The sequence below is a fragment of the Salvia miltiorrhiza genome, chromosome 7 (genome assembly GCF_028751815.1).
Source record: "Salvia miltiorrhiza cultivar Shanhuang (shh) chromosome 7, IMPLAD_Smil_shh, whole genome shotgun sequence".
Taxonomy (NCBI): domain Eukaryota; kingdom Viridiplantae; phylum Streptophyta; class Magnoliopsida; order Lamiales; family Lamiaceae; genus Salvia; species Salvia miltiorrhiza.
In genome coordinates, this window is record NC_080393.1 from 33,673,008 (window position 1) to 33,695,205 (window position 22,198).

General features: G+C 37.7%; 6 protein-coding genes and 1 long non-coding RNA gene across 10 annotated transcripts; 1 reads left to right on the plus strand and 6 right to left on the minus strand.

Annotated features, from left to right (window-relative positions):
* Positions 1-290: 290 nt before the first annotated feature.
* Positions 291-1,734, minus strand: LOC130994122 (uncharacterized). The gene is made up of 3 exons (XM_057919157.1): positions 1,639-1,734; positions 909-1,391; positions 291-821 (listed from the first exon to the last, which is right to left on the minus strand). Exons 1-3 carry the CDS (start codon positions 1,732-1,734, stop codon positions 291-293), a joined length of 1,110 nt encoding a protein of 369 aa, XP_057775140.1.
* Positions 1,735-2,577: 843 nt separating this feature from the next.
* Positions 2,578-5,253, plus strand: LOC130994123 (protein FAR1-RELATED SEQUENCE 5-like). The gene is made up of 3 exons (XM_057919158.1): positions 2,578-2,602; positions 2,778-3,579; positions 3,861-5,253. The coding sequence occupies exons 1-3, from the start codon at positions 2,578-2,580 to the stop codon at positions 5,251-5,253; spliced, it is 2,220 nt and encodes a 739-aa protein (XP_057775141.1).
* Positions 5,254-6,657: 1,404 nt separating this feature from the next.
* Positions 6,658-7,747, minus strand: LOC130996090 (uncharacterized). Its single transcript, XM_057921617.1, has 4 exons — positions 7,699-7,747; positions 7,329-7,445; positions 7,112-7,255; positions 6,658-7,037 (listed from the first exon to the last, which is right to left on the minus strand). The coding sequence occupies exons 1-4, from the start codon at positions 7,708-7,710 to the stop codon at positions 6,678-6,680; spliced, it is 633 nt and encodes a 210-aa protein (XP_057777600.1). The 5' UTR covers positions 7,711-7,747; the 3' UTR covers positions 6,658-6,677.
* On the minus strand, positions 7,710-10,539 carry LOC130994124 (uncharacterized). Its single transcript, XM_057919160.1, has 8 exons — positions 9,475-10,539; positions 9,054-9,176; positions 8,745-8,948; positions 8,593-8,667; positions 8,461-8,508; positions 8,312-8,377; positions 8,005-8,174; positions 7,710-7,926 (listed from the first exon to the last, which is right to left on the minus strand). Exons 1-8 carry the CDS (start codon positions 9,817-9,819, stop codon positions 7,710-7,712), a joined length of 1,248 nt encoding a protein of 415 aa, XP_057775143.1. The 5' UTR covers positions 9,820-10,539.
* A 1,241-nt stretch (positions 10,540-11,780) lies between these two features.
* Positions 11,781-13,123, minus strand: LOC130996116 (uncharacterized). Its single transcript, XR_009092397.1, has 2 exons — positions 12,570-13,123; positions 11,781-12,062 (listed from the first exon to the last, which is right to left on the minus strand). It is a non-coding gene; the product is annotated as an uncharacterized LOC130996116 (long non-coding RNA).
* A 1,497-nt stretch (positions 13,124-14,620) lies between these two features.
* On the minus strand, positions 14,621-19,903 carry LOC130996083 (uncharacterized). 4 transcript variants are annotated; one of them, XM_057921600.1, is made up of 3 exons: positions 19,354-19,903; positions 17,977-18,057; positions 14,621-17,468 (listed from the first exon to the last, which is right to left on the minus strand). In XM_057921600.1, exon 3 carries the CDS (start codon positions 15,977-15,979, stop codon positions 14,948-14,950), a length of 1,032 nt encoding a protein of 343 aa, XP_057777583.1. In that variant the 5' UTR covers positions 15,980-17,468; positions 17,977-18,057; positions 19,354-19,903; the 3' UTR covers positions 14,621-14,947. The 4 variants fall into 4 exon arrangements, with proteins under 4 accessions (XP_057777583.1, XP_057777584.1, XP_057777586.1 ...); XM_057921601.1 differs by having other exon boundaries at positions 19,350-19,903; XM_057921603.1 differs by lacking the exon at positions 17,977-18,057.
* A 136-nt stretch (positions 19,904-20,039) lies between these two features.
* Positions 20,040-22,095, minus strand: LOC130994125 (uncharacterized). The gene is made up of 4 exons (XM_057919161.1): positions 21,999-22,095; positions 21,355-21,417; positions 20,204-20,883; positions 20,040-20,117 (listed from the first exon to the last, which is right to left on the minus strand). Exons 1-4 carry the CDS (start codon positions 22,093-22,095, stop codon positions 20,040-20,042), a joined length of 918 nt encoding a protein of 305 aa, XP_057775144.1.
* Between the last annotated feature and the right edge of the window lie 103 nt (positions 22,096-22,198).

Here is a 22,198-nt window from a genome sequence, read left to right on the forward strand (position 1 = left end):
ACGTAATCCCGGCCATTCCACTGCTCGAAAAACCACAAAGAACTCAAAACAAAAAACCAGAAAAGCAAGGCAGCAACCAACAACCCAGACACTTGCAAAATCCGCCAAACTTCCAGCACCTCAATGACCAATCTGCCAGAAGCAAAATAAAAGGCTCGATGCCGGTGGGAAAGAAACTCCATTGCCGAGCACCCAGCAGAGCCTGACCACTCAAATCCCAACTGTGAGCGTACCCAACAGTTGTAAAAAAAACCCGAGCGACGCTCCAAGCCCAACCACCAAGCAAAGAATCATTTTACTTTCAATCTAACGTGGCTATTAGTAGCCATATCCAACCTAACCGCCTTCTTAATCTCCTCAACTTTATGCGGCCACCAACCCTCCGTCATATTCTCACTAGCCATAATATCAGCCGGAACGTTACCCTCACGATAGATATGGGAAATCTGAATGTTAAAGTCTTGAAGAAGCACGAGAATCTTATTCCAAGAAGCAATAAATCTCCAAGGAACAAGAGTAGAACGAGTATGAAGGAGATCAACAATATAAGTGGAATCAGACTCAACCCAAAGATCGAACCAACCACGACTATGAGCAATTGGAATTGCCATGATAATCGCGAGAAGCTCAGTTTCGAACGCAAAGCCAGTACCACCATTATAATGAAAACAGCCACGAACCCAACCGAACTTATCTATAAAAACACCGCCAGCAACAATCTTTCCCGGAGATCCCAAAGGAGAGCCATCCGTATTAACTTTAATCCAGTGCGAAACAGGGGGCCACCAGTAAACATTAATAATGACAGGAGGAGGAGCAGCCTTGGTGGTGACATCAATAGCTCAAAGAATCAAATAATCCGACCAAGTGTTGCTCATATGCCCAATTTTGGTAAAGCCACCATCAACCTCTTTGAAAGCAACGCACACAATCTGAAGAAGATGCTTGGCATAGAAAACTTTGTCTTTGAAAATACAAGCATTACGAAGAGTCCAGATCACCCTGATAAGAGTGATAATGCCAATTTTCCAGAAAGTCCGCACCTGAGAACTGGTGTCACGATTGCAAGCAGCCACGAGAAAACTATGTATATCATAAGAGAAATCTTGAAAATTAAACCACTGTAAGAACTCACGCCATATAGGCTTAATACCGCTGCATTGCCAGAAGATATGATCGACAGTCTCCTCTGCACTAAAACAAAAGCAGCAATAGGAAGAAGCAATAAATCCCTGCCTCCGCAGATGGTCGAACGTTGGCACACGATTGTGCAGCAGCCGCCAGCAAATAAGAGATCGCTTAATGGGAATATAGTTTTCCCAAATCCAAGAACCCCACAAAACTTTGGGAAAACGATGACAATGTTGAGCAAAAGCGAGGGCAACAGTTACCTGACCATGCACCGAAGGCTTTCAGAAACGAGTGTCAGAAGCCGAGCCAATAGGAAGAAGCAACATGTCGCAAACAATTTTCGGATAATTGTTAAGAAAGTCCTGAGTGAAATGCCAAATGCCGTCATAGAAATAATCAGCCACAGAATAGCTCAAATAGTCCAAGACATAGAACGAAATGTGACATCTATCCACAAGTTTATAGCCAAGCCAATCGTCTCTCCAGAATGATAGAAATCCACTGCACAAAGTTATCCACATAACCAGCAACCCGCAAAACTTTGAGCAAGAAATCCCAACGCAGCGTATCAAAAGCCTCCTTGATATCAATTTTGCATGCCATATTGATATCGCCATTACTCTGTTTCATGCAATTCATGCCTTCAGAGCCCAGCATGATGCATTCATGGATCGATCTGCCGCTAATGAACCCAAATTAATTAGCAGACACACAACTCATCGCAGCTAAGCTAAGTCTCTTGGAAAAAGGACTTTGGAAATAATTTTGAATAAAAAATTAGAGAGAACAATCAGCCTAAGATCCGTCACCGAGTTCACCACTTCTTTTTTAGGAATCAAAACTAAAGTATTGGAGTTGCACCCACTAGGCAAATAAGAGCGCATGAAGAAAGCACGCACAGCGTACGAGGAGACATTATGCCAAAGCTCAACAAAAGAATCAGAAATGATAGCTCTATCCAAAACAGACTCCACGTGAGAAGGCATAAAACGCCGACCTGACCAAGTGAAACGCAATCCAACCTAATTATTAATTATTAAGTGTTTCATATATATATATATATATATATATATATAGAGAGAGAGAGAGAGAGAGAGAGAGAGAGAAGGGATCAATAGAGAAGTTAAATTTTATGGAGAAGAGAGAAGGTATCTAGGCCGTTTATTTAGATCAATCACACGGCTGCTATTTATCCAGATTTTGTTTACATTTTTATTTTGAAAAGGATACATTAGTCATTATCAATGTTAGACTAACCGAAAATAATTTTATCAAATATGGTAAGATTTGGTGTATCATATATTTTCATCTTTCATCATTTACGTCATATCCCTTAGAATTTTTACCCCATATTTTCCGTCTGCATATCTTCTCCTTCAAACGCCATTGACGTCTTCTTGAAGAGCAATTTTTTTTGAGGATTTCATGGCATCGTTATCATCAAACATGTCTGAATCCATGTCGGCTTCAGGTTTCTAAAAAATTACTTTTATTTTCTTCATATGTAAATTTTGTTTGTATCCACGTGAATTAAGTGTTTATGCATTTGGAATTATTCAAAGTGAACATAAATACTTTATTTTCGTTATCTTATGCATCATCCTTTTCACTTTTTTTGCACACTAATTAAATATATCATTTTTTAGATGTTATTGAAGAATCTGCAACAGATGTAGTTGGAGAGTCTGCCAATGTATGGTTTCCTGAATGTGATGACAGTAAGAAGCCCTTCGTTGGTCAGATATTCAATGATCTAGTTAAAGCCGTTAAGTTTTACCGTAAGTATGCAAAAGCTTGTGGTTTTGTATCGCGTAAGAGTACAAAAAGTGTCTCTAACGATGGAACTATTCGCATACAATATATGTTGTGCAATAGAGAAGGTGCCGCCCCCAATGCGGATGAATTATTGTTGGCTGACGACTATTTTCCAAAAAAGAAACGCAAGAGATCATCATGTAAGGTTGGTTGTGAGGCCAAAATTATATTTCAGATTATGTCTTATGGTCGTTACTATGTTCGGATATTCGTAGAGGGCCATAATCATAAGATGGTATCAGCTGGAACTCGTCATTTATTGCCGAGCAATAGAAACATCGAACCAATTCACCAATATTTTATGCATGCCGGTATCAAAGCCAACTTTGGACCAATGAGAACATTTCGTATGTATGTGGAACTTGTTGGTGGTTTTGATAAGGCTGGTTGCACTAGTATTGATTTCAAGAACTATGTGAGAGATTTAAATGTGCATATTGTGGATTCCGATGCTCACATGTTGCTAGATACGTTAAAGAACAAAAAGGAGGATTGTGAAGGATTCCAATACTTCTATGATGTTGATGATGAGAACCAGTTGTCTCGCCTCATATGGACCGACCAACAGTCTGTTAACAACTACAAATATTTTGGCGAGGCTGTATCGTTCGATGCAACATATTGTACTAACAGGTTATTATTAGATTATGCATATTTATGAAAATATTCAAAATAATTTCAAGTTTATTCATTACACACTGTTTCTTATTTTGTTGTTATGTTGAGTGTTATATAAAACTGTGCAGAATAGGTCAATGTGCTCATGCAGATGATTTGTTAATTTATTCGGCTGATATATGGAAATATGTTTTACATGTGTACCATTATTCATCTAATTACGTTCTGTATTGTCAGTTTAATACTACCTTTTTATCGTTTAGCAAATTATATTCTAACAATATATTTTTCATTAGGTACAAATTGATTTTTACACCGTTTACTGGTCGGGACAATCATGGAAAATGCGTGTCATTTGGGGCAGCAATCATATCACGTGAAGATATGGATTCATATGCGTGGGTTTTGAAGAAGTTCACTGAATGTGTTGGCAAAGCTCCTCGTGTGTTTATGACTGACCAAGATCCTGGGTTGAAGAAGGCAGTTGCACATGTGTGGCCCGATACACATCATAGATTTTGTATGTGGCACATCACCATTAAGGTGGCAGAGAAATTGCCTCCGAACCTAAGGGATGATTCTGAGTTCAAGACTAAGTTTGGCAAGATTGTATGGTCCGACCTTAATGAGCCTGCCGATTTTGAAGAAAACTGGATGAATTTGATGAACGAATATGAGTTGAATGATAATCGATGGTTCTCTGATATGTATGCCGATCGTTCTTTATGGATCCCTGCTTATTTTCGGGATATTAGTATGAGTGGACTTTTTCGGACTACATCAATGTCGGAGAGTGAGAATAGCTATTTCAAACGTTTCTTGGGAAAGAAATCTAATTTGAGTGTGTTCTATATGAACTATAACACTGCTTTGGACTCTCAACGGCATACGTCGAAAAAGCTAGATCTTGCTGATGAGATTGGTGTTCCACCTATGTGTACAATTCACGCAATAGAGAAGCATGCTTCTACCTTATACACCAACTCTATTTTCAAGGAAGTACAGGCTGAGATGAAAGTAGCCGCTTTGTCGTGTATAATGTCGAAGATGGAGGGTAACAAGTATGTTGTCGATGACAACATTGATGGATTATTCACTGTTACTCATGATACAGTTACTGATTACTTCAGATGCACGTGCAATCTGTTCACTAGGAAGGGGTATTTATGCAGCCACATATTTTATGTGCTGAGGACTTTGAAAGTGGTCGAGATTCCCGAGAAATACATTGCTAATCGTTGGTGCAAATCATATATGTTATCTACATTTCAAGCGACAGATAAGATGACATGTCCGACACGCAACCTCCCAATTGGCAATGATGCATTATTCAAAGTTTTCAGCAACTGCATTGGTCATGTTAACGGTGATGAAGAATTGAGGAAACAGTTGTTGGCTGACTTCATTGATGTTGAGAATAAGTTCAAAAAACTTGGAAAACAGAATCCTATGGCAAACTCGAAGGCAGCAATGTTCAATGAGTTTTATGGCGCTACACCACCTGATGTGCCAACTGTGCTACCACCTGCTATATCAAAAACAAAAGGTAGTGGAGCAGGTGGGCGTAGAAAATCAAATATGGAGAAGGCGATTACTCTATCACAGAAGCCATTGCGTAATTGCAAAAGATGTAATACTATGGCTCACCACGATTCCAGGAATTGTCCCACTAAGGCGCAACCAAAGTGACGTATGCTCAGTCCCCTATTTTATCATTTTATGATTCATTTTAGTTGCTGTCATTTAAGTGGATTTGGCCCCTGTTCATTTTATGGTTTTTGATTTATTGTTTCTTACTACTACACCAACAACATTTTGATGATGAGATGTTTTATTTTTATTGTTCTACTTTTGTGCCTTGTTATTTTCACAATCACGTCACTTATGTTTTTTTTTAGACATGGTTTTTTTATTGATATAATCGATGCATTTTTGTTCAGTAAGTCATGAAAGATATTTATTATATTGTACACGTTATTCAGTCATCTGTTCAATATCGATAAGTATTATCTCAGGAATTTTCATAATTTAATCAATATGTTTATTCAGATATGTAACATAGGTTATTTAATATATTTTCCACATTTTTAATATAAGTTGGTATTCACTTGCTTTTGTTATAATTTTATCTTTACTTTTAGTTTTATACATTTCAGTGGACGAAATTGATTTGAACAAATAATGCAGTGTAATGACTATTATTTTTTGTCCGGTTTTAAGTTGACAATTATTCAATCATGTTTTTATTCAGATAGAAATGAAGTATATTCAATACATTTTCAACTTTATTCAGTATAATTTATTATTCGAATTTGATGAATGATTTTTTTTAATATAATTTATATTATATTATATATGTTTGTCACTATAGGTTTGTCAAATCATTATATTATTTATATTAATATAATAAATTTGACTACAACCGCAAATTTTGAATGAACAAATAACGCAATATAATGACTACTATTTATGTTTATGCAATCATGATCAGTACAACATGAAAGATATTCAACATATGTTTCAAATTATTCAATTATACGTTAAATCTGAGAAGTATGATTTCTGTAAGTTAATGTGGTTTATTCAGAAAATGTATTACACACCCTATTTAACCACTCTAAGTGTTATTCAGCGTCGTTATAAGCTCCTCGAGTTATTCGATTATATGTTCAAGCTTTTAATTATTATTTATGTAAGTTTGTGTATATATTCAGTTTATTACACTCTTTATTTAACAACTTGTCGCGTTATTCAGAATCGTTATTCCAGAAGTTGATATGTTAAAGATAATTTTCTATTATAATTTTGTACAGGAGATACTTACTTTGATGAGTCCATGAAATATTCAAATTAAAATTTACATCAGATAACGTTGAGACGAATTATTACCATATATTAAACTTATAAAACAAATCTAGATAAAACCAAATAAAATGTCATAAAATGATACCATCCTAGTATTATTCCAAAAAAATCTTTCAAACTAGTTCAAGCATATTAAGAAATCTAAATAAAACCAAATAAAATGTCATAAAATGAGATCATCCTAGTATTATTCCAAAAAAATCTTTCAAACAAGTGAAAGCATAATAAGACTAATGCTCGTACTAGGTTCACCCAAGCAACATCTGATTTACGTTGAAGTCTGGATCCTCGCACATTTCTTTAAAGTTGTCTGAAGCTTTGTTCGCTACATCCGACACTTCATTAGACTCCCACGTCAAAATCGATGCACAATACCTTATGCGCATCCTAGTGAATTGTTGCGGCCGTTTACTAGATACATCACACTTCCATGCCTGTGTACCATCACCCATGAATGTTTCCAGATGCCTCATCAAGTACACACCAGATTCGATTGTGTTACCTCTGTCTGCCCACTTAATTTTGACAACTTGCTCCACAGAGTTTGCTACAGCATTTGCCTTTCGCTCCTCGTTGTTATAGTAAAGGTAGTCAGCGAATAGTTGACGCTGCAAAAACTTAGAAATTCAGCAACTGCAACAGGTTACAAGCTTGATAATATAAAAATTTGTAAAATACCTACCACGTCTTGGCAAACATTAGTATATCTCGATTCTAGCTGGTTTTCGGTGATGTCAATAGTGCTATCTAGTATATAGAGGCGCTTACGACGTGTATCAAAGCACAAAGCATAGTATCTTCCATCCTCGAAAACCGGGAAGAAAAACTATACAGCCAATGATATCAATGTAAGTTAATTATTTTCAGGATGTCCAAAATTCACAATTGAGGAGACTTACAAGGTCTATAACGGAAAGTGGAGCGCCATGGTACTCTGACAATTCTGCGTATAATGACATGAAGAATGCACGCTTCTGGTCAACGTATGACCAATCTGTTGGCTCTATACAATCGCCCTATTACATGATAATATTCATTAATAATATGAATCAGTAACTTATCAGAATAAGATTAAAAAAATACTGAACATCCAGATACATATTCTAAACAAGTTATAAATTATTCCGAATAATGAATATATACTTCTGAGTTCATTACATTTTTTTAACAGATATTTTGTTCAACGAATTATTAACTAATTCGTTCGAACAAATTACAATATTTTCCGAATATCATTATACAATTTAATAAACGGATAATTACACTTACATATATGTCCATTATGGCAAAGAAACGAGTAGGTGATGTTGTAGATCGATATGGTCCATTATGGCAAAGAAACGAGTAGGTGATGTTGTAGATCGATATTGTTCTTGCCCATTCAAAACTACCGACCATGCGTTGATTATTGATGCTTCAACCACACTACCTCTTTTAAGAGATTGCGTATCACGCCTCCGTAGATCCACGCCCCTAAATCTAAATAGTATCTCATCCCTACACATAGGTAATACATTATAAATTATGATGATAAAAACAAATCTATATACTATATTAGCCAAAAAGTTACCGCACATTTTATCTTCATTTGCACACAATGCATAAACCCCAACTTCCTTCTCCTGTGTGGTAAGTTGTTTTGAGGTTGAAATTTCCCTTTGTAAGAAAGGCGACCTGAATTTCGATGTTTTTTTTAACAAGGACTTCATCGGTGTCTTTCCATTTTTCGTAGCTTGTCCGGGAATCTTCTCAAACACAAACAAATTATCACAAATAGCTTTCAATGGGAATAATAACATATTTCAGTGATACAAAATATCCACAGTCTTTAATTTTGAAGCACACTGTTTAAGTTCAACAAAATAGGACATAAATAACATACGTTTGCATCAATATTTCCCAAAGGCAACCGAGTTGCCTTCCGATAATTCAAGTCCTGTCCTCCAACCTGTGTTATCCCAAAAGATTATATAAATTACAACCATATTGAACTTTTTACTTCCTTAATTTCCTAACGTATGTTTTCTTTACCCCATCCTTCTGTCCAACAGTGGGTGTGTTCATCGGGCCACCTCTCACCTACAAGTTTGAAGAACGAACTCAAATATTTTAATATCTATTTATATTCAACAATAGATGCTATGTATATGAATATATACTTACCCTAACTGACCTCCGAACCAGTACTTTATCAACTGGTTTGGTTGCCTCACCTCTAATGGCCGCTGCCACAATACCCTATAATAAAATTTCAAATATTTTCAGATATGCAGTTTATACAATTATTCAATTTATATGTACTAAGTTACTTATACCTCTTCCCCATCCTTAGCAGCACCTCCAACATCAATCGCATCTCCAGAATTTTTTTCCACAACCATCTCTTTTTGCGGATCAGATTGCTGAACAACAGGATCAGCAATACGCTGAGCAGACGTATTAGCGACAACACCGGCTCCATCATCTGCTTTTGTTGTTCCATCCGCAGACACGCCATGTACAGTCTGTTCATTTGTCTCCTTCACAAATAATCGACAATATTTACTGAGTATTGAATATGTAATTACAATTCACAATGAAGGCATACACAACATAGTTACATTTTATGAACAGTTTTTAAATACCTTGTCTGGTCCTTTTCCAATTTCAGCAAATTCCATTCCATTCACAACATTTTCATTGGCTTTCTTTCTGAAGTCATTATTATTTCTCATCGATGATCCCTCACCACCACATCCAATGTTTACCTTGGTCCATGACATACATTCAGAAACCATTAAAATACATATAATAAATATATTAACGAGTAACACAAATATCACTATTATTTAGATGAACAACAATTAATATTTACTGAATAAGTATACAAACTTCCTGAACATGCAATTTCATAATAATGCAAGGTAGTTACTTATTATAAATACTTATTATAAAGTCACAATGTCCTGTTTTTCCAAATTTCACAAACTTTTTTATTCATGATAATATTATATTTAATGAAAATAGGTAAGTACCAAATAACTAAACAATTATTAGTCGACATACCTCACTATTTACTGTCAAAACTCCATCCACACCGTGAAGGTCAAAGCTTGGTATATCATCAGTCGATACACGCTCTTTCCGCTTCTCCTGCTGCACTTTATCACATGCTGCATCCACTGAATTATGGACTTCATCCAAGTAAAAAAAAGGGTCGTCCTCCGGGTGCATATCTCTAGGGCGACGCCATGGCTTTGGACCATTCACATCAACAATCAAACCTGTAATCTTGCATGCTGCCTCTACACAGTCGTGGTAATACTGTGTCTCCTTGTCCACCTCCGATGCACTGTGAATCAACAACCTCAAATTCTCCAGTTGTTTACCGATAGAAAGACCCTTTTCCATGATTTTTGTTCCAAGACGCGTGTCAGTTTCGTCCAAGTCAGGATCTTCTGTATGTTGCTCTTCAGCAGTTGCATATTCAGACGGAAGCACGATCGGCTCAAGTAGTTTACCATGCCCAAACTTCTTGTCAAGCTCTTCTGTTTTCTGGCGCGTCCTCAATTCAGCACTTGACCAATTTACTAACACCGGGAAATACCTTTTCACTATCTGTGTAACAGCCCGACTCCCGGGAGAATAAGAAACGACTACTTAATGGGATTTGCTAGACTTTGTTAGAATAAAATGGGTGATATGTTCTTAGATTCAGGTAATACATTGTTAATAAAGGAGTGCCGCAATTGAAGGATAATAAATACAACAATTAAGATAGAAATTTTCCCAACTAGGATCAAAAGTTCGGAGGTCTGAGACAACAAGATAAGACTTCATACTAGACATACATATATGCGAGGTTCAATTGCTAGAATGCGATTGCCAAAAGGGTTCATAATAATTAGGCTAAGAATATTTAAAGAGTCAATCTCAAAAGATATCCACCTAAGTGAATATTATGGCAGCAGAAATTATTATATGGAACTACAGCAACATCCTCCCTCAGCCTCGCACAACACCACCTGCCGCTCAACCTGCAAAAGGTTTTGAAAACAATTGCAGGGCTGAGTACTAATATACTCAGTGGGTTTAGCCATTTGAAAACATTTGAAAATCCATTTAAAAGAATAATCCATGCTATGAAGAAGGAGTCCAACATTATTAATCGAATGCAGAATGGCTGGAGAAATAGGAAGAGGACCTAACCCTGAAGGACATGCGCCACGAATTATACCAGAGCGTAGTGTGGAAGAAAGGTTTCGCAAGCATAATCCACCAACTTTTGATGGCCTCGGTGATCCTCTGGATGCCGAGAGATGGGTAAGAGCTACTGAAAGGATACTCAACCACGTTGGCTGTGGGGATAGGGAGAAACTCACATGCGCAATTTTTCTCTGTCTATGTTCAGTGCTTTCAATGTATAGTTCTTTCTATTTCTAGTCTGTTCATGTCCTCTAAAATCCTCTGATCATAAAAATCTAAAGACATCCTTCATCAGTTCACTAAGCGACTATAGTCTGTCATCATATCCTTTCTAGGTTCATAACCTAACTAAAATTGTAATAACACATAGTGGTTGAATAATCTCGTGGTAATAAATTACATATCATGCAGTTATGCAATATTTCCATATTCAAATCAAGTTAGCACATAGTCTTGCATGATAAAAAATGTTTTCAGTCTCAAATTCATATTTAGTCTCAATATAGGTTAAGGTTCCATACATGTTGCGTTTCAGTGTACGGACGTCTCCATACATGATCCGCTTCAGTGTATGTTCAGTCACAATTCATATCAATGCATTCAATCTTAAAACACATTTACTCTTATTGCATGTTCAGTCTCAATACGTATATTCTGTCTCAATGCATGTTCAGTCTCAATGCGTTTGTAGTTTCCATACATGCTCTGTTTCAATGCATGTTCAGTCTCAATACGTGTCCCGTCTCTATTCATGTTTAGTCTCAATACATGTTCATCTCAATGCATGTTCAATCATAATGCATGTTCCATCTCAGTGCATATTCGATCTAAACATGTTCTATAACATATTCATGCGGTGCATGCATTTCAGTAAACATTTTTGAAAACATGTTTAACATACCTTGGTTGAGGGCAGTGTGACGACGAGCTGAGGGTTGCTGTATAAACTTTAGAGGCCTAGAGATGATATCCTAGACTCAACATCGATGAACTTGTGGTCTCAGAGCCAAGAACTTTTGCTCTGATACCATCTGTAACAGCCCGACTCCCGGGAGAATAAGAAACGACTACTTAATGGGATTTGCTAGACTTTGTTAGAATAAAATGGGTGATATGTTCTTAGATTCAGGTAATACATTGTTAATAAAGGAGTGCCGCAATTGAAGGATAATAAATAGAACAATTAAGATAGAAATTTTCCCAACTAGGATCAAAAGTTCGGAGGTCTGAGACAACAAGATAAGACTTCATACTAGACATACATATATGCGAGGTTCAATTGCTAGAATGCGATTGCCAAAAGGGTTCATAATAATTAGGCTAAGAATATTTAAAGAGTCAATCTCAAAAGATATCCACCTAAGTGAATATTATGGCAGCGGAAATTATTATATGGAACTACAGCAACATCCTCCCTCAGCCTCGCACAACACCACCTGCCGCTCAACCTGCAAAAGGTTTTGAAAACAATTGCAGGGCTGAGTACTAATATACTCAGTGGGTTTAGCCATTTGAAAACATTTGAAAATCCATTTAAAAGAATAATCCATGCTATGAACAGTATAACATAGAATTATTTGAAAGCATTCCATGCATACTTAAAATAAATTTGTGGATCCATTTCCAGTCTTCTCTCTATTGGTGCTTCACCCATAATGTGAACATGTGGGAGCAGCCCACAGAGGTCCACTACCATGCATGTTTCAGAAATGGGAGCAACCCAAGTCTGACAGTCTGAGGCAAGTGGGAGCAGCCCACAATACCCCCTTGTGTGTACACAATCCTAACCAGGGCGATCCAATCGCTACGCCGGCTAGGACCCGATCGTTAGATAACATAGGAGCACTTTAAACAATAGAGAAATAAGAAACATTTTAACATGGACATTCATTTGCATTTGCATAATACAAGTAGAGCTCAATAACTCAAAGCATACTTTGGAAAATAAAACCCACCTCGATAGGACAAGCCTGTAGATAAAATTTGCACAATTCTCTTCTTGTAAAACCAGTGCTAAAACCTTCTAACAAGTGGACCTACAAGATAATCTAATCTTAATAGGTCGCAAAATATCGTACGAGCTAACAATTCTACAAAGCTGCTAAATCTTAATATTCTGCGCCCGGATTTTCAAAACTCAATTGAAAATCTTAAAAATCGAAATTATCAAAATATTTTTATTGCATTATTCACTATGCAAATTCATATTATATCTCAAAATCACATAAGGTAAATAATTACACTTAATAGAATAAATAGTCATATTAATATATCAATTGATTAGGATCTTAACTAAATAATTTTAAGTAAAGCATGATTTAACAAAAATTAAATCAACCCAACATCTAAAATAAAAATGCAGCCCAATTCTTGTATTAAATCAAACCCATCTTAAATCATAATATAGGCCCAAAATAACAAACAAGCCCAAAATTTTAATGGTCCAATACTAAAACCCTAGCCCATAACTCATTCCCTTTTTATTAAAAGAAAATCACACACACACACCCACAAACACACGCACACACACACACACCACACGCAGCCTCCCTTTCTCCCTCTCTCCCTCTCCTCTTCTCGCTACTGCCGCCGCCGCCTGACGGCGGCGCCGCCCGACGGAGGCCGGCAGCCGCCCCCCTCTCTCTTTCCTCCGACTTCTCTCTCTTCCTCTCTCTCTCATTTCCCCCATCCCTCTCTCTTCTCCGTGGACGGCAGCGGAAGTCACCGCCGGCGCCGCGTCGACAGCAGCACGGCAGCAGCTGCCGCCTCCTCTTCTTTCTTCTTCTCGGTCGGGCGAGCAGCAGCACCCCGAAGGACCGCTGTGCCGCCGTCCTCGCCACCACCACCTCCGATTCTCCCTTGCAATCTGCCGCCGCTCCCTCTCCCTTCAAACTCCGGTGAGCCACCAGTTGCGCTGCCGCGCTTCAGGCTCCTCCTGCCTCGGCCGCGAGCGGCCGGCGGGCTGCTGCCAAACATGCAGCGCCGCTGCCTCTCCTTTCTTCCAGATCTGGCACCGCCGGCGCCCTCGCTCCGTTCGACAACAGCACAGCAGCAGCAGCAGCGCCGGTGCCGCCTCCTCCTGCCACGCCGAGCAGCCGATGCTGCTCTACTTCTCCGGCTAAAACCGCCGGCCAACACCCCTCCCCAAAATCACCTCAAAACCCCTATCTCATTCTAACCTTCTAATTTCTTGAAAAGGTGAAGGAAAAATTGTAATATTTTCTTATGCAAAATTCAGTCTTTTTCTTATGCAAAAATTCAATCTTTTCTTATGAAATGGGCAAAACACTTGAGAAATACATACTTACAGACTGTGTTCTTCGTTTTTGTGATGTATGGTGTATCAGATTTTTTATTTCTGGGACAGAACTTTCTTGAAGGGATGCTTGTGATTTGAATGAATTTTTGGAGAGGAAAGAAAGCTGATGATAATTTGTTTTTCTGTGAATGATCTGATCTTGAGTTTTGGCAAGTTTATTGTGGAAAGGAAAATTTGCATGTAAGATGATTGGCTTAAGAAGTGGTGAATGGTAGAGTGATACGTGGCTGAAATTCTTGATGAATATGACAAATGTCTGCTGCCAAAACATAAGCCATAACTCTCTCTACAAAATCAAAAGTCAAAAATCTACAAAATTTAATAAGGCATGTGGGCTGACATGAATTAAAAAAAATTGTGGCTCAAAATGGGCTTATAAAATACACAAAATCTTCACTCAAAATTAAATAAGACCCAAACTAGATAAGTTAGTATAATAGTTCTATTTAGGTCCAATGCAAAATAAAAGCAAATGAAAAATAAAATGTAAGGCCATTTCCTTTGAGCTCGTCTGGTGTTAATATGAAATAAATTCACATAGTCACGTATTTGCATTTAATTCCTCTTGGTAAAATTTAATAAAATCTTTTATTGAAAGAAATACCCCTTTTTTTTTATCAACAAAAATTTTATCCTAATATTTTAAGTTCAAGTATTATCGGGAAATCCTATTAGGAAAAATCGGGGTGTTACATCCTTCCCCCCTAAAAAAAATTTTGTCCTCGAAATTTGGTATACCCAGGCTAGCAAACTCGACTTCTAGTCTACACATACTTTTTCGTTCGTAGTGATTCTATAAAGGCAAAATAATCTGCTTGCCCCATAAAGTTTTGATCTTTCGATCGAATATGTCCATCAATCTCTTCTCATTTTCTGAATCCCAATATGACTAACGTGTCATGCTTCCTTATCATTCTCTATATATCATCTCGAAAGCTTCCACCACCATAGGTTCTAAACTTAACATGCATGTAGAGATAAAAGTGTGAAGCTCTTGATGTTAAAGCAGATACGTCAATTTATGACGATTGTACCTTCTAAATCTTCAGGTGCTTGGGCTGCTTGTTGCTGGTTAAGAGCATAAGCCCTAGCACGTCCAGGTTGTCTCTGATTTGGTCGTTCATTGCCAATTGGTACCTGATTCTGTCCTTGAGGGGCAAAGTCATGAAGTTGTGGAATTCTCATGTTCTCATTATTGTTTGGACAGTTTCTGGCGAAATGCCCTGGTTGCTTGCACCTAAAGCAGTCGTTGGAACCTCTCTTACATTCACCATAGTGATTTTTCTGACACGTTGGACATAACGGCTTTCCTTCCGCATGTCCTTGTTGTTGTTGCCGATTTCCTCTCCATGGTTGCTTTCTTTTTCCCGGGTTTCCTTCATTTCTGTCTTCCCATTTACGTTTCATTTTTCCATAGTCCTGGGTCGGTGCTTGTGCTAACACATTCTCTTTTTCTTTTGGTAGTATTGCTTCGGTGTTTAGGGCCCTGCTCAAAGATTGAGCATATGTTAACGTTCCCTGACTTGCTATTGGAACGGCTATCTCAAGCCGCAGACCTTGTCGAAACTTTTCTGCACATTTCTCATCCGTGTCAACTAGATGTGGAGCATATCGCGAAAGCTGGTTAAACATTCGGTCGTACTCAGTGACTGTCATACTTCCTTGTCGCAAATTCCAAAACTCATCCTGTTTCTTCTTCCTATAGCATCCAGGGATATATTTTTCATACAATCTTTCCTTAAAATCATTCCACGTGTACACCTCCCATTGCTCGGGGGTCAAGGTTCGTCGCACCGATTCCCACCAGAATTCAGCCTCATCAACGAGTTGAAAAATTGCGCATGTGAGTTTCTCCCTATCCCCACAGCCAACGTGGTTGAGTATCCTTTCAGTAGCTCTTACCCATCTCTCGGCATCCAGAGGATCACCGAGGCCATCAAAAGTTGGTGGATTATGCTTGCGAAACCTTTCTTCCACACTACGCTCTGGTATAATTCGTGGCGCATGTCCTTCAGGGTTAGGTCCTCTTCCTATTTCTCCAGCCATTCTGCATTCGATTAATAATGTTGGACTCCTTCTTCATTCTTTCTAATAAAAATCTGTGATACTGGTGACATAAGGATCCATCTATTGTCTGAAACGATCGTTGGTTGTCTACAAGTCATCCTTTCATGTGTCGTGCTTTGATGTTCTAACTTTCGTATTCTGACTTTCTATGGTTTACCCTTCCTTGATCATCTTTCTATGTTCTTGTCATTCTATACTTTCTATGTTCTCTCTGTCTATGTTCAGTGCTTTCAATGTATAGTTCTTTCTATTTCTAGTCTGTTCATGTCCTCTAAAATCCTCTGATCATAAAAATCTAAAGACATCCTTCATCAGTTCACTAAGCGACTATAGTCTGTCATCATATCCTTTCTAGGTTCATAACCTAACTAAAATTGTAATAACACATAGTGGTTGAATAATCTCGTGGTAATAAATTACATATCATGCAGTTATGCAATATTTCCATATTCAAATCAAGTTAGCACATAGTCTTGCATGATAAAAAATGTTTTCAGTCTCAAATTCATATTTAGTCTCAATATAGGTTAAGGTTCCATACATGTTGCGTTTCAGTGTACGGACGTCTCCATACATGATCCGCTTCAGTGTATGTTCAGTCACAATTCATATCAATGCATTCAATCTTAAAACACATTTACTCTTATTGCATGTTCAGTCTCAATACGTATATTCTGTCTCAATGCATGTTCAGTCTCAATGCGTTTGTAGTTTCCATACATGCTCTGTTTCAATGCATGTTCAGTCTCAATACGTGTCCCGTCTCTATTCATGTTTAGTCTCAATACATGTTCATCTCAATGCATGTTCAATCATAATGCATGTTCCATCTCAGTGCATATTCGATCTAAACATGTTCTATAACATATTCATGCGGTGCATGCATTTCAGTAAACATTTTTGAAAACATGTTTAACATACCTTGGTTGAGGGCAGTGTGACGACGAGCTGAGGGTTGCTGTATAAACTTTAGAGGCCTAGAGATGATATCCTAGACTCAACATCGATGAACTTGTGGTCTCAGAGCCAAGAACTTTTGCTCTGATACCATCTGTAACAGCCCGACTCCCGGGAGAATAAGAAACGACTACTTAATGGGATTTGCTAGACTTTGTTAGAATAAAATGGGTGATATGTTCTTAGATTCAGGTAATACATTGTTAATAAAGGAGTGCCGCAATTGAAGGATAATAAATAGAACAATTAAGATAGAAATTTTCCCAACTAGGATCAAAAGTTCGGAGGTCTGAGACAACAAGATAAGACTTCATACTAGACATACATATATGCGAGGTTCAATTGCTAGAATGCGATTGCCAAAAGGGTTCATAATAATTAGGCTAAGAATATTTAAAGAGTCAATCTCAAAAGATATCCACCTAAGTGAATATTATGGCAGCGGAAATTATTATATGGAACTACAGCAACATCCTCCCTCAGCCTCGCACAACACCACCTGCCGCTCAACCTGCAAAAGGTTTTGAAAACAATTGCAGGGCTGAGTACTAATATACTCAGTGGGTTTAGCCATTTGAAAACATTTGAAAATCCATTTAAAAGAATAATCCATGCTATGAACAGTATAACATAGAATTATTTGAAAGCATTCCATGCATACTTAAAATAAATTTGTGGATCCATTTCCAGTCTTCTCTCTATTGGTGCTTCACCCATAATGTGAACATGTGGGAGCAGCCCACAGAGGTCCACTACCATGCATGTTTCAGAAATGGGAGCAACCCAAGTCTGACAGTCTGAGGCAAGTGGGAGCAGCCCACAATACCCCCTTGTGTGTACACAATCCTAACCAGGGCGATCCAATCGCTACGCCGGCTAGGACCCGATCGTTAGATAACATAGGAGCACTTTAAACAATAGAGAAATAAGAATACATTTTAACATGGACATTCATTTGCATTTGCATAATACAAGTAGAGCTCAATAACTCAAAGCATACTTTGGAAAATAAAACCCACCTTGATAGGACAAGCCTGTAGATAAAATTTGCACAATTCTCTTCTTGTAAAACCAGTGCTAAAACCTTCTAACAAGTGGACCTACAAGATAATCTAATCTTAATAGGTCGCAAAATATCGTACGAGCTAACAATTCTACAAAGCTGCTAAATCTTAATATTCTGCGCCCGGATTTTCAAAACTCAATTGAAAATCTTAAAAATCGAAATTATCAAAATATTTTTATTGCATTATTCACTATGCAAATTCATATTATATCTCAAAATCACATAAGGTAAATAATTACACTTAATAGAATAAATAGTCATATTAATATATCAATTGATTAGGATCTTAACTAAATAATTTTAAGTAAAGCATGATTTAACAAAAATTAAATCAACCCAACATCTAAAATAAAAATGCAGCCCAATTCTTGTATTAAATCAAACCCATCTTAAATCATAATATAGGCCCAAAATAACAAACAAGCCCAAAATTTTAATGGTCCAATACTAAAACCCTAGCCCATAACTCATTCCCTTTTTATTAAAAGAAAATCACACACACACACCCACAAACACACGCACACAGACGCACACACACACACACCACACGCAGCCTCCCTTTCTCCCTCTCTCCCTCTCCTCTTCTCGCTACTGCCGCCGCCGCCTGACGTCGGCGCCGCCCGACGGAGGCCGGCAGCCGCCCCCCTCTCTCTTTCCTCCGACTTCTCTCTCTTCTCCTCTCTCTCTTCCTCTCTCTCTCATTTTCCCCATCCCTCTCTCTTCTCCGTGGACGGCAGCGGAAGTCACCGCCGGCGCCGCGTCAACAGCAGCACGGCAGCAGTTGCCGCCTCCTCTTCTTTCTTCCTCTTGGCCGGGCGAGCAGCAGCACCCCGAAGGACCGCTGCGCCGCCGTCCTCGCCACCACCACCTCCGATTCTCCCTTTCAATCTGCCGCCGCTCCCTCTCCCTTCAAACTCCGGTGAGCCACCAGCTGCGCCGCCGCGCTTCAGGCTCCTCCTGCCTCGGCCGCGAGCGGCCGGCGGGCTGCTGCCAAACATGCAGCGCCGCTGCCTCTCCTTTCTTCCAGATCTGGCACCGCCGGCGCCCTCGCTCCGTCCGACAACAGCACAGCAGCAGCAGCAGCGCCGGCGCCGCCTCCTCCTGCCACGCCGAGCAGCCGATGCTGCTCTGCTTCTCCGGCTAAAACCGCCGGCCAACACCCCTCCCCAAAATCACCTCAAAACCCCTATCTCATTCTAACCTTCTAATTTCTTGAAAAGGTGAAGGAAAAATTGTAATATTTTCTTATGCAAAATTCAGTCTTTTTCTTATGCAAAAATTCAATCTTTTCTTATGAAATGGGCAAAACACTTGAGAAATACATACTTACAGACTGTGTTCTTCGTTTTTGTGATGTATGGTGTATCAGATTTTTGATTTCTGGGACAGAACTTTCTTGAAGGGATGCTTGTGATTTGAATGAATTTTTGGAGAGGAAAGAAAGCTGATGATAATTTGTTTTTCTGTGAATGATCTGATCTTGAGTTTTGGCAAGTTTATTGTGGAAAGGAAAATTTGCATGTAAGATGATTGGCTTAAGAAGTGGTGAATGGTAGAGTGATACGTGGCTGAAATTCTTGATGAATATGACAAATGTCTGCTGCCAAAACATAAGCCATAACTCTCTCTACAAAATCAAAAGTCAAAAATCTACAAAATTTAATAAGGCATGTGGGCTGACATGAATTAAAAAAAATTGTGGCTCAAAATGGGCTTATAAAATACACAAAATCTTCACTCAAAATTAAATAAGACCCAAACTAGATAAGTTAGTATAATAGTTCTATTTAGGTCCAATGCAAAATAAAAGTAAATGAAAAATAAAATGTAAGGCCATTTCCTTTGAGCTCGTCTGGTGTTAATATGAAATAAATTCACATAGTCACGTATTTGCATTTAATCCCTCTTAGGTAAAATTTAATAAAATCTTTTATTGAAAGAAATACCCCTTTTTTTTTATCAACAAAAATTTTATCCGGGCCAGAATTCACTTAAATAATATTTTAAGTTCAAGTATTATCGGGAAATCCTATTAGGAAAAATCGGGGTGTTACAATCTGTCCGGTGTATTTGGCACCTGTCAACATAGAAGAGCTGGACAAACAAAGACAATTATTGATTAGATTTCAAATTAAGTATATTAGGATTAAACATTATCAAATAATAAGTTGGCACTTTACCACTATGAATAAACTTGGCCCAGCAAAGACTTTATCTTCATCACCAATCCATGATTTCTTATGGTCTATGAGACTCCTTAGAACATACTCTCCCCAATTCCAATTCCTTAGCGTAGTTACGTTCTCCAAACACCTCAAAATATATGGGTGAACTGTCCCACTAGTACAACTCTCGATCAAAGAATGAGCCATTGCTATCATGAAGTGGCGCTTAAACCATGACCCCCCAGTCGAACAGTTTAGCATCTCACTCAATACCGCCCCAATCTTTATCTTCTCACGCGATGCAAACCCGAAGAACAATGACCACTCCAGGCACATAGCATTGTTCGATGTGCGTTCGAAGTTTGGTATAATCTCACTGCCCTTGGGAAAACCATAAACCCTGTATACATCATCCTCTGTTATCTGTACCTTGATACCCCCAGCAAGCTCCAACTCACAACTCCTCTCATCAAAGTTTTCGAGAATCCAAAATGCAAGCCTGGCTGGTAACTTCTTCACTTTCAAGTTCAGTATACTACCAAATCCGATATCGATCACAGCTTGCTTTTGTGCATCGTTCAACTTGCGCAGACTATCATGGAACGATGCTGGGGTGGTGCGTGTATTTAGAGATGGGAACTTTGGAGGAGGTTCAGTTTCCTGAAGTTGTTTCTCTCCTCGACGTTTGCATGTCACTGTCCTTCCGTTTCCTTATTTTTCTGCGGCGTTTGATTTGTACTCCTTCGGATTGTTCCTCTGTCGTTATTACTCTTTTGGCATGACACTTAGCTAAGCAAGAGAAAAACAAAAAAATGTTAGATTACATATTTTGACCGAATAAATAGCAAATCATAGTAAATAGATTACATATTTTAACGAACATACTGTAAAAATTAGTGAATATTTTAATTCAACACGAAAACACATAAGTTAGTGAACTATAAGCATATTGAAACCCAATATTATGAATTATCGAATAAATAATAAATTAAGCTGAACAAATGGCAAAACATATTGAACATGTATATCTAATTCTTATGTAATTATTGACCAGAAGCACTTGAATTCAAATTCACATAAATTAGTTCGCATCACTCATAAACAAAAAACAAATATCTACTTCAAGTCGCATTCTTATAAATCAATTTAATATTTTGTTTACATACCAACTTTAGCATAAGTCTTTTTCACTTTACTTGTTGAGGGTGATGATGATGGTCCACCAGCATCTGTATTTGTTAGTACCCAAAAAATTCATCAAAATCATACTTCAATAAAATATACAACTTGATCATATTGAACTAAATAAACTTCAGTTCTACTTGAATATTCGCAACAATTAAATGAATACATATCATATTAAACTAAATAAAGTTCAGTTTCACTTGAATATTCATAATATTACAATGTATACAGTGAATGCTAAGCTAAATATACTACATTTTTACTTGAATATTCATAATATTATAATGATTAAAGAACATATTAAACTAAAAACTATATAACTTGATCGTATTAAACGAAATAAATTACATTTTCTTATGAATTATCTATTTTCCAGAAGCAATTAAATACATTAAATACATGGATTTATAGTGAATACAGATAATATTAAACTAAATAAACCCTATTTTTTATTGAATAAACCCAAATCTGAACATTTATCGAATAAATGAGAAATGCAGCTGAACAAAGCCTAAAACATACTAAATAAACTACAACGTGATCAAAAAACTATGATATTCATAAATCATTCCAATTCGAATACCCAGGAATAAAATCGCATTCATGATAATATTTTGTGACATACCGGCTGTAGCAGAAGTTTTTCTCCTTTTATTTTTGGATGGTGGGGACAACGGTGTCTCAACATCCGAGCGCTGTACCTTCTTACCCTTGCCAGTCATTTCTCCTAGGTTCGAAACATAAAAACAATAAAAATAAAGTTAATTCCCTGAAATTTTTTCCAACAAACACCAAAAAGTATAGAATCTTAGGGGGGGGACCATT

What these genes read in the sequence shown, in the direction of transcription:
- LOC130994125 (XM_057919161.1), bottom strand. Translation starts at nt 22,095, where the DNA reads ATGACTGGCAAGGGTAAGAAGGTACAGCGCTCGGATGTTGAGACACCG. An exon ending in AAAAACTTCTGCTACAGCCG is followed by an intron (nt 21,418 to 21,998) that starts GTATGTCACAAA and finishes TAACAAATACAG; the next exon opens with ATGCTGGTGGACCATCATCA. An exon ending in GGCCAAGTTTATTCATAGTG is followed by an intron (nt 20,118 to 20,203) that starts GTAAAGTGCCAA and finishes TTGTTTGTCCAG; the next exon opens with CTCTTCTATGTTGACAGGTG.
- LOC130994122 (XM_057919157.1), bottom strand. Translation starts at nt 1,734, where the DNA reads ATGGCATGCAAAATTGATATCAAGGAGGCTTTTGATACGCTGCGTTGG. An exon ending in CTGGTTATGTGGATAACTTT is followed by an intron (nt 1,392 to 1,638) that starts GTGCAGTGGATT and finishes GTGCATGGTCAG; the next exon opens with GTAACTGTTGCCCTCGCTTT. An exon ending in TGTGCGTTGCTTTCAAAGAG is followed by an intron (nt 822 to 908) that starts GTTGATGGTGGC and finishes GTCACCACCAAG; the next exon opens with GCTGCTCCTCCTCCTGTCAT.
- LOC130994124 (XM_057919160.1), bottom strand. Translation starts at nt 9,819, where the DNA reads ATGGAAAAGGGTCTTTCTATCGGTAAACAACTGGAGAATTTGAGGTTG. An exon ending in CTGTTGGACAGAAGGATGGG is followed by an intron (nt 8,378 to 8,460) that starts GTAAAGAAAACA and finishes GGGATAACACAG; the next exon opens with GTTGGAGGACAGGACTTGAA. An exon ending in TGTGCAAATGAAGATAAAAT is followed by an intron (nt 7,927 to 8,004) that starts GTGCGGTAACTT and finishes ACCTATGTGTAG; the next exon opens with GGATGAGATACTATTTAGAT.
- LOC130994123 (XM_057919158.1), top strand. Translation starts at nt 2,578, where the DNA reads ATGTCTGAATCCATGTCGGCTTCAG. An exon ending in TGAATCCATGTCGGCTTCAG is followed by an intron (nt 2,603 to 2,777) that starts GTTTCTAAAAAA and finishes ATCATTTTTTAG; the next exon opens with ATGTTATTGAAGAATCTGCA. An exon ending in GCAACATATTGTACTAACAG is followed by an intron (nt 3,580 to 3,860) that starts GTTATTATTAGA and finishes ATTTTTCATTAG; the next exon opens with GTACAAATTGATTTTTACAC.
- LOC130996090 (XM_057921617.1), bottom strand. An exon ending in CACTTTCCGTTATAGACCTT is followed by an intron (nt 7,256 to 7,328) that starts GTAAGTCTCCTC and finishes TTGGCTGTATAG; the next exon opens with TTTTTCTTCCCGGTTTTCGA. An exon ending in CTAATGTTTGCCAAGACGTG is followed by an intron (nt 7,038 to 7,111) that starts GTAGGTATTTTA and finishes AAGTTTTTGCAG; the next exon opens with CGTCAACTATTCGCTGACTA.
- LOC130996083 (XM_057921603.1), bottom strand. Translation starts at nt 15,979, where the DNA reads ATGGCTGGAGAAATAGGAAGAGGACCTAACCCTGAAGGACATGCGCCA.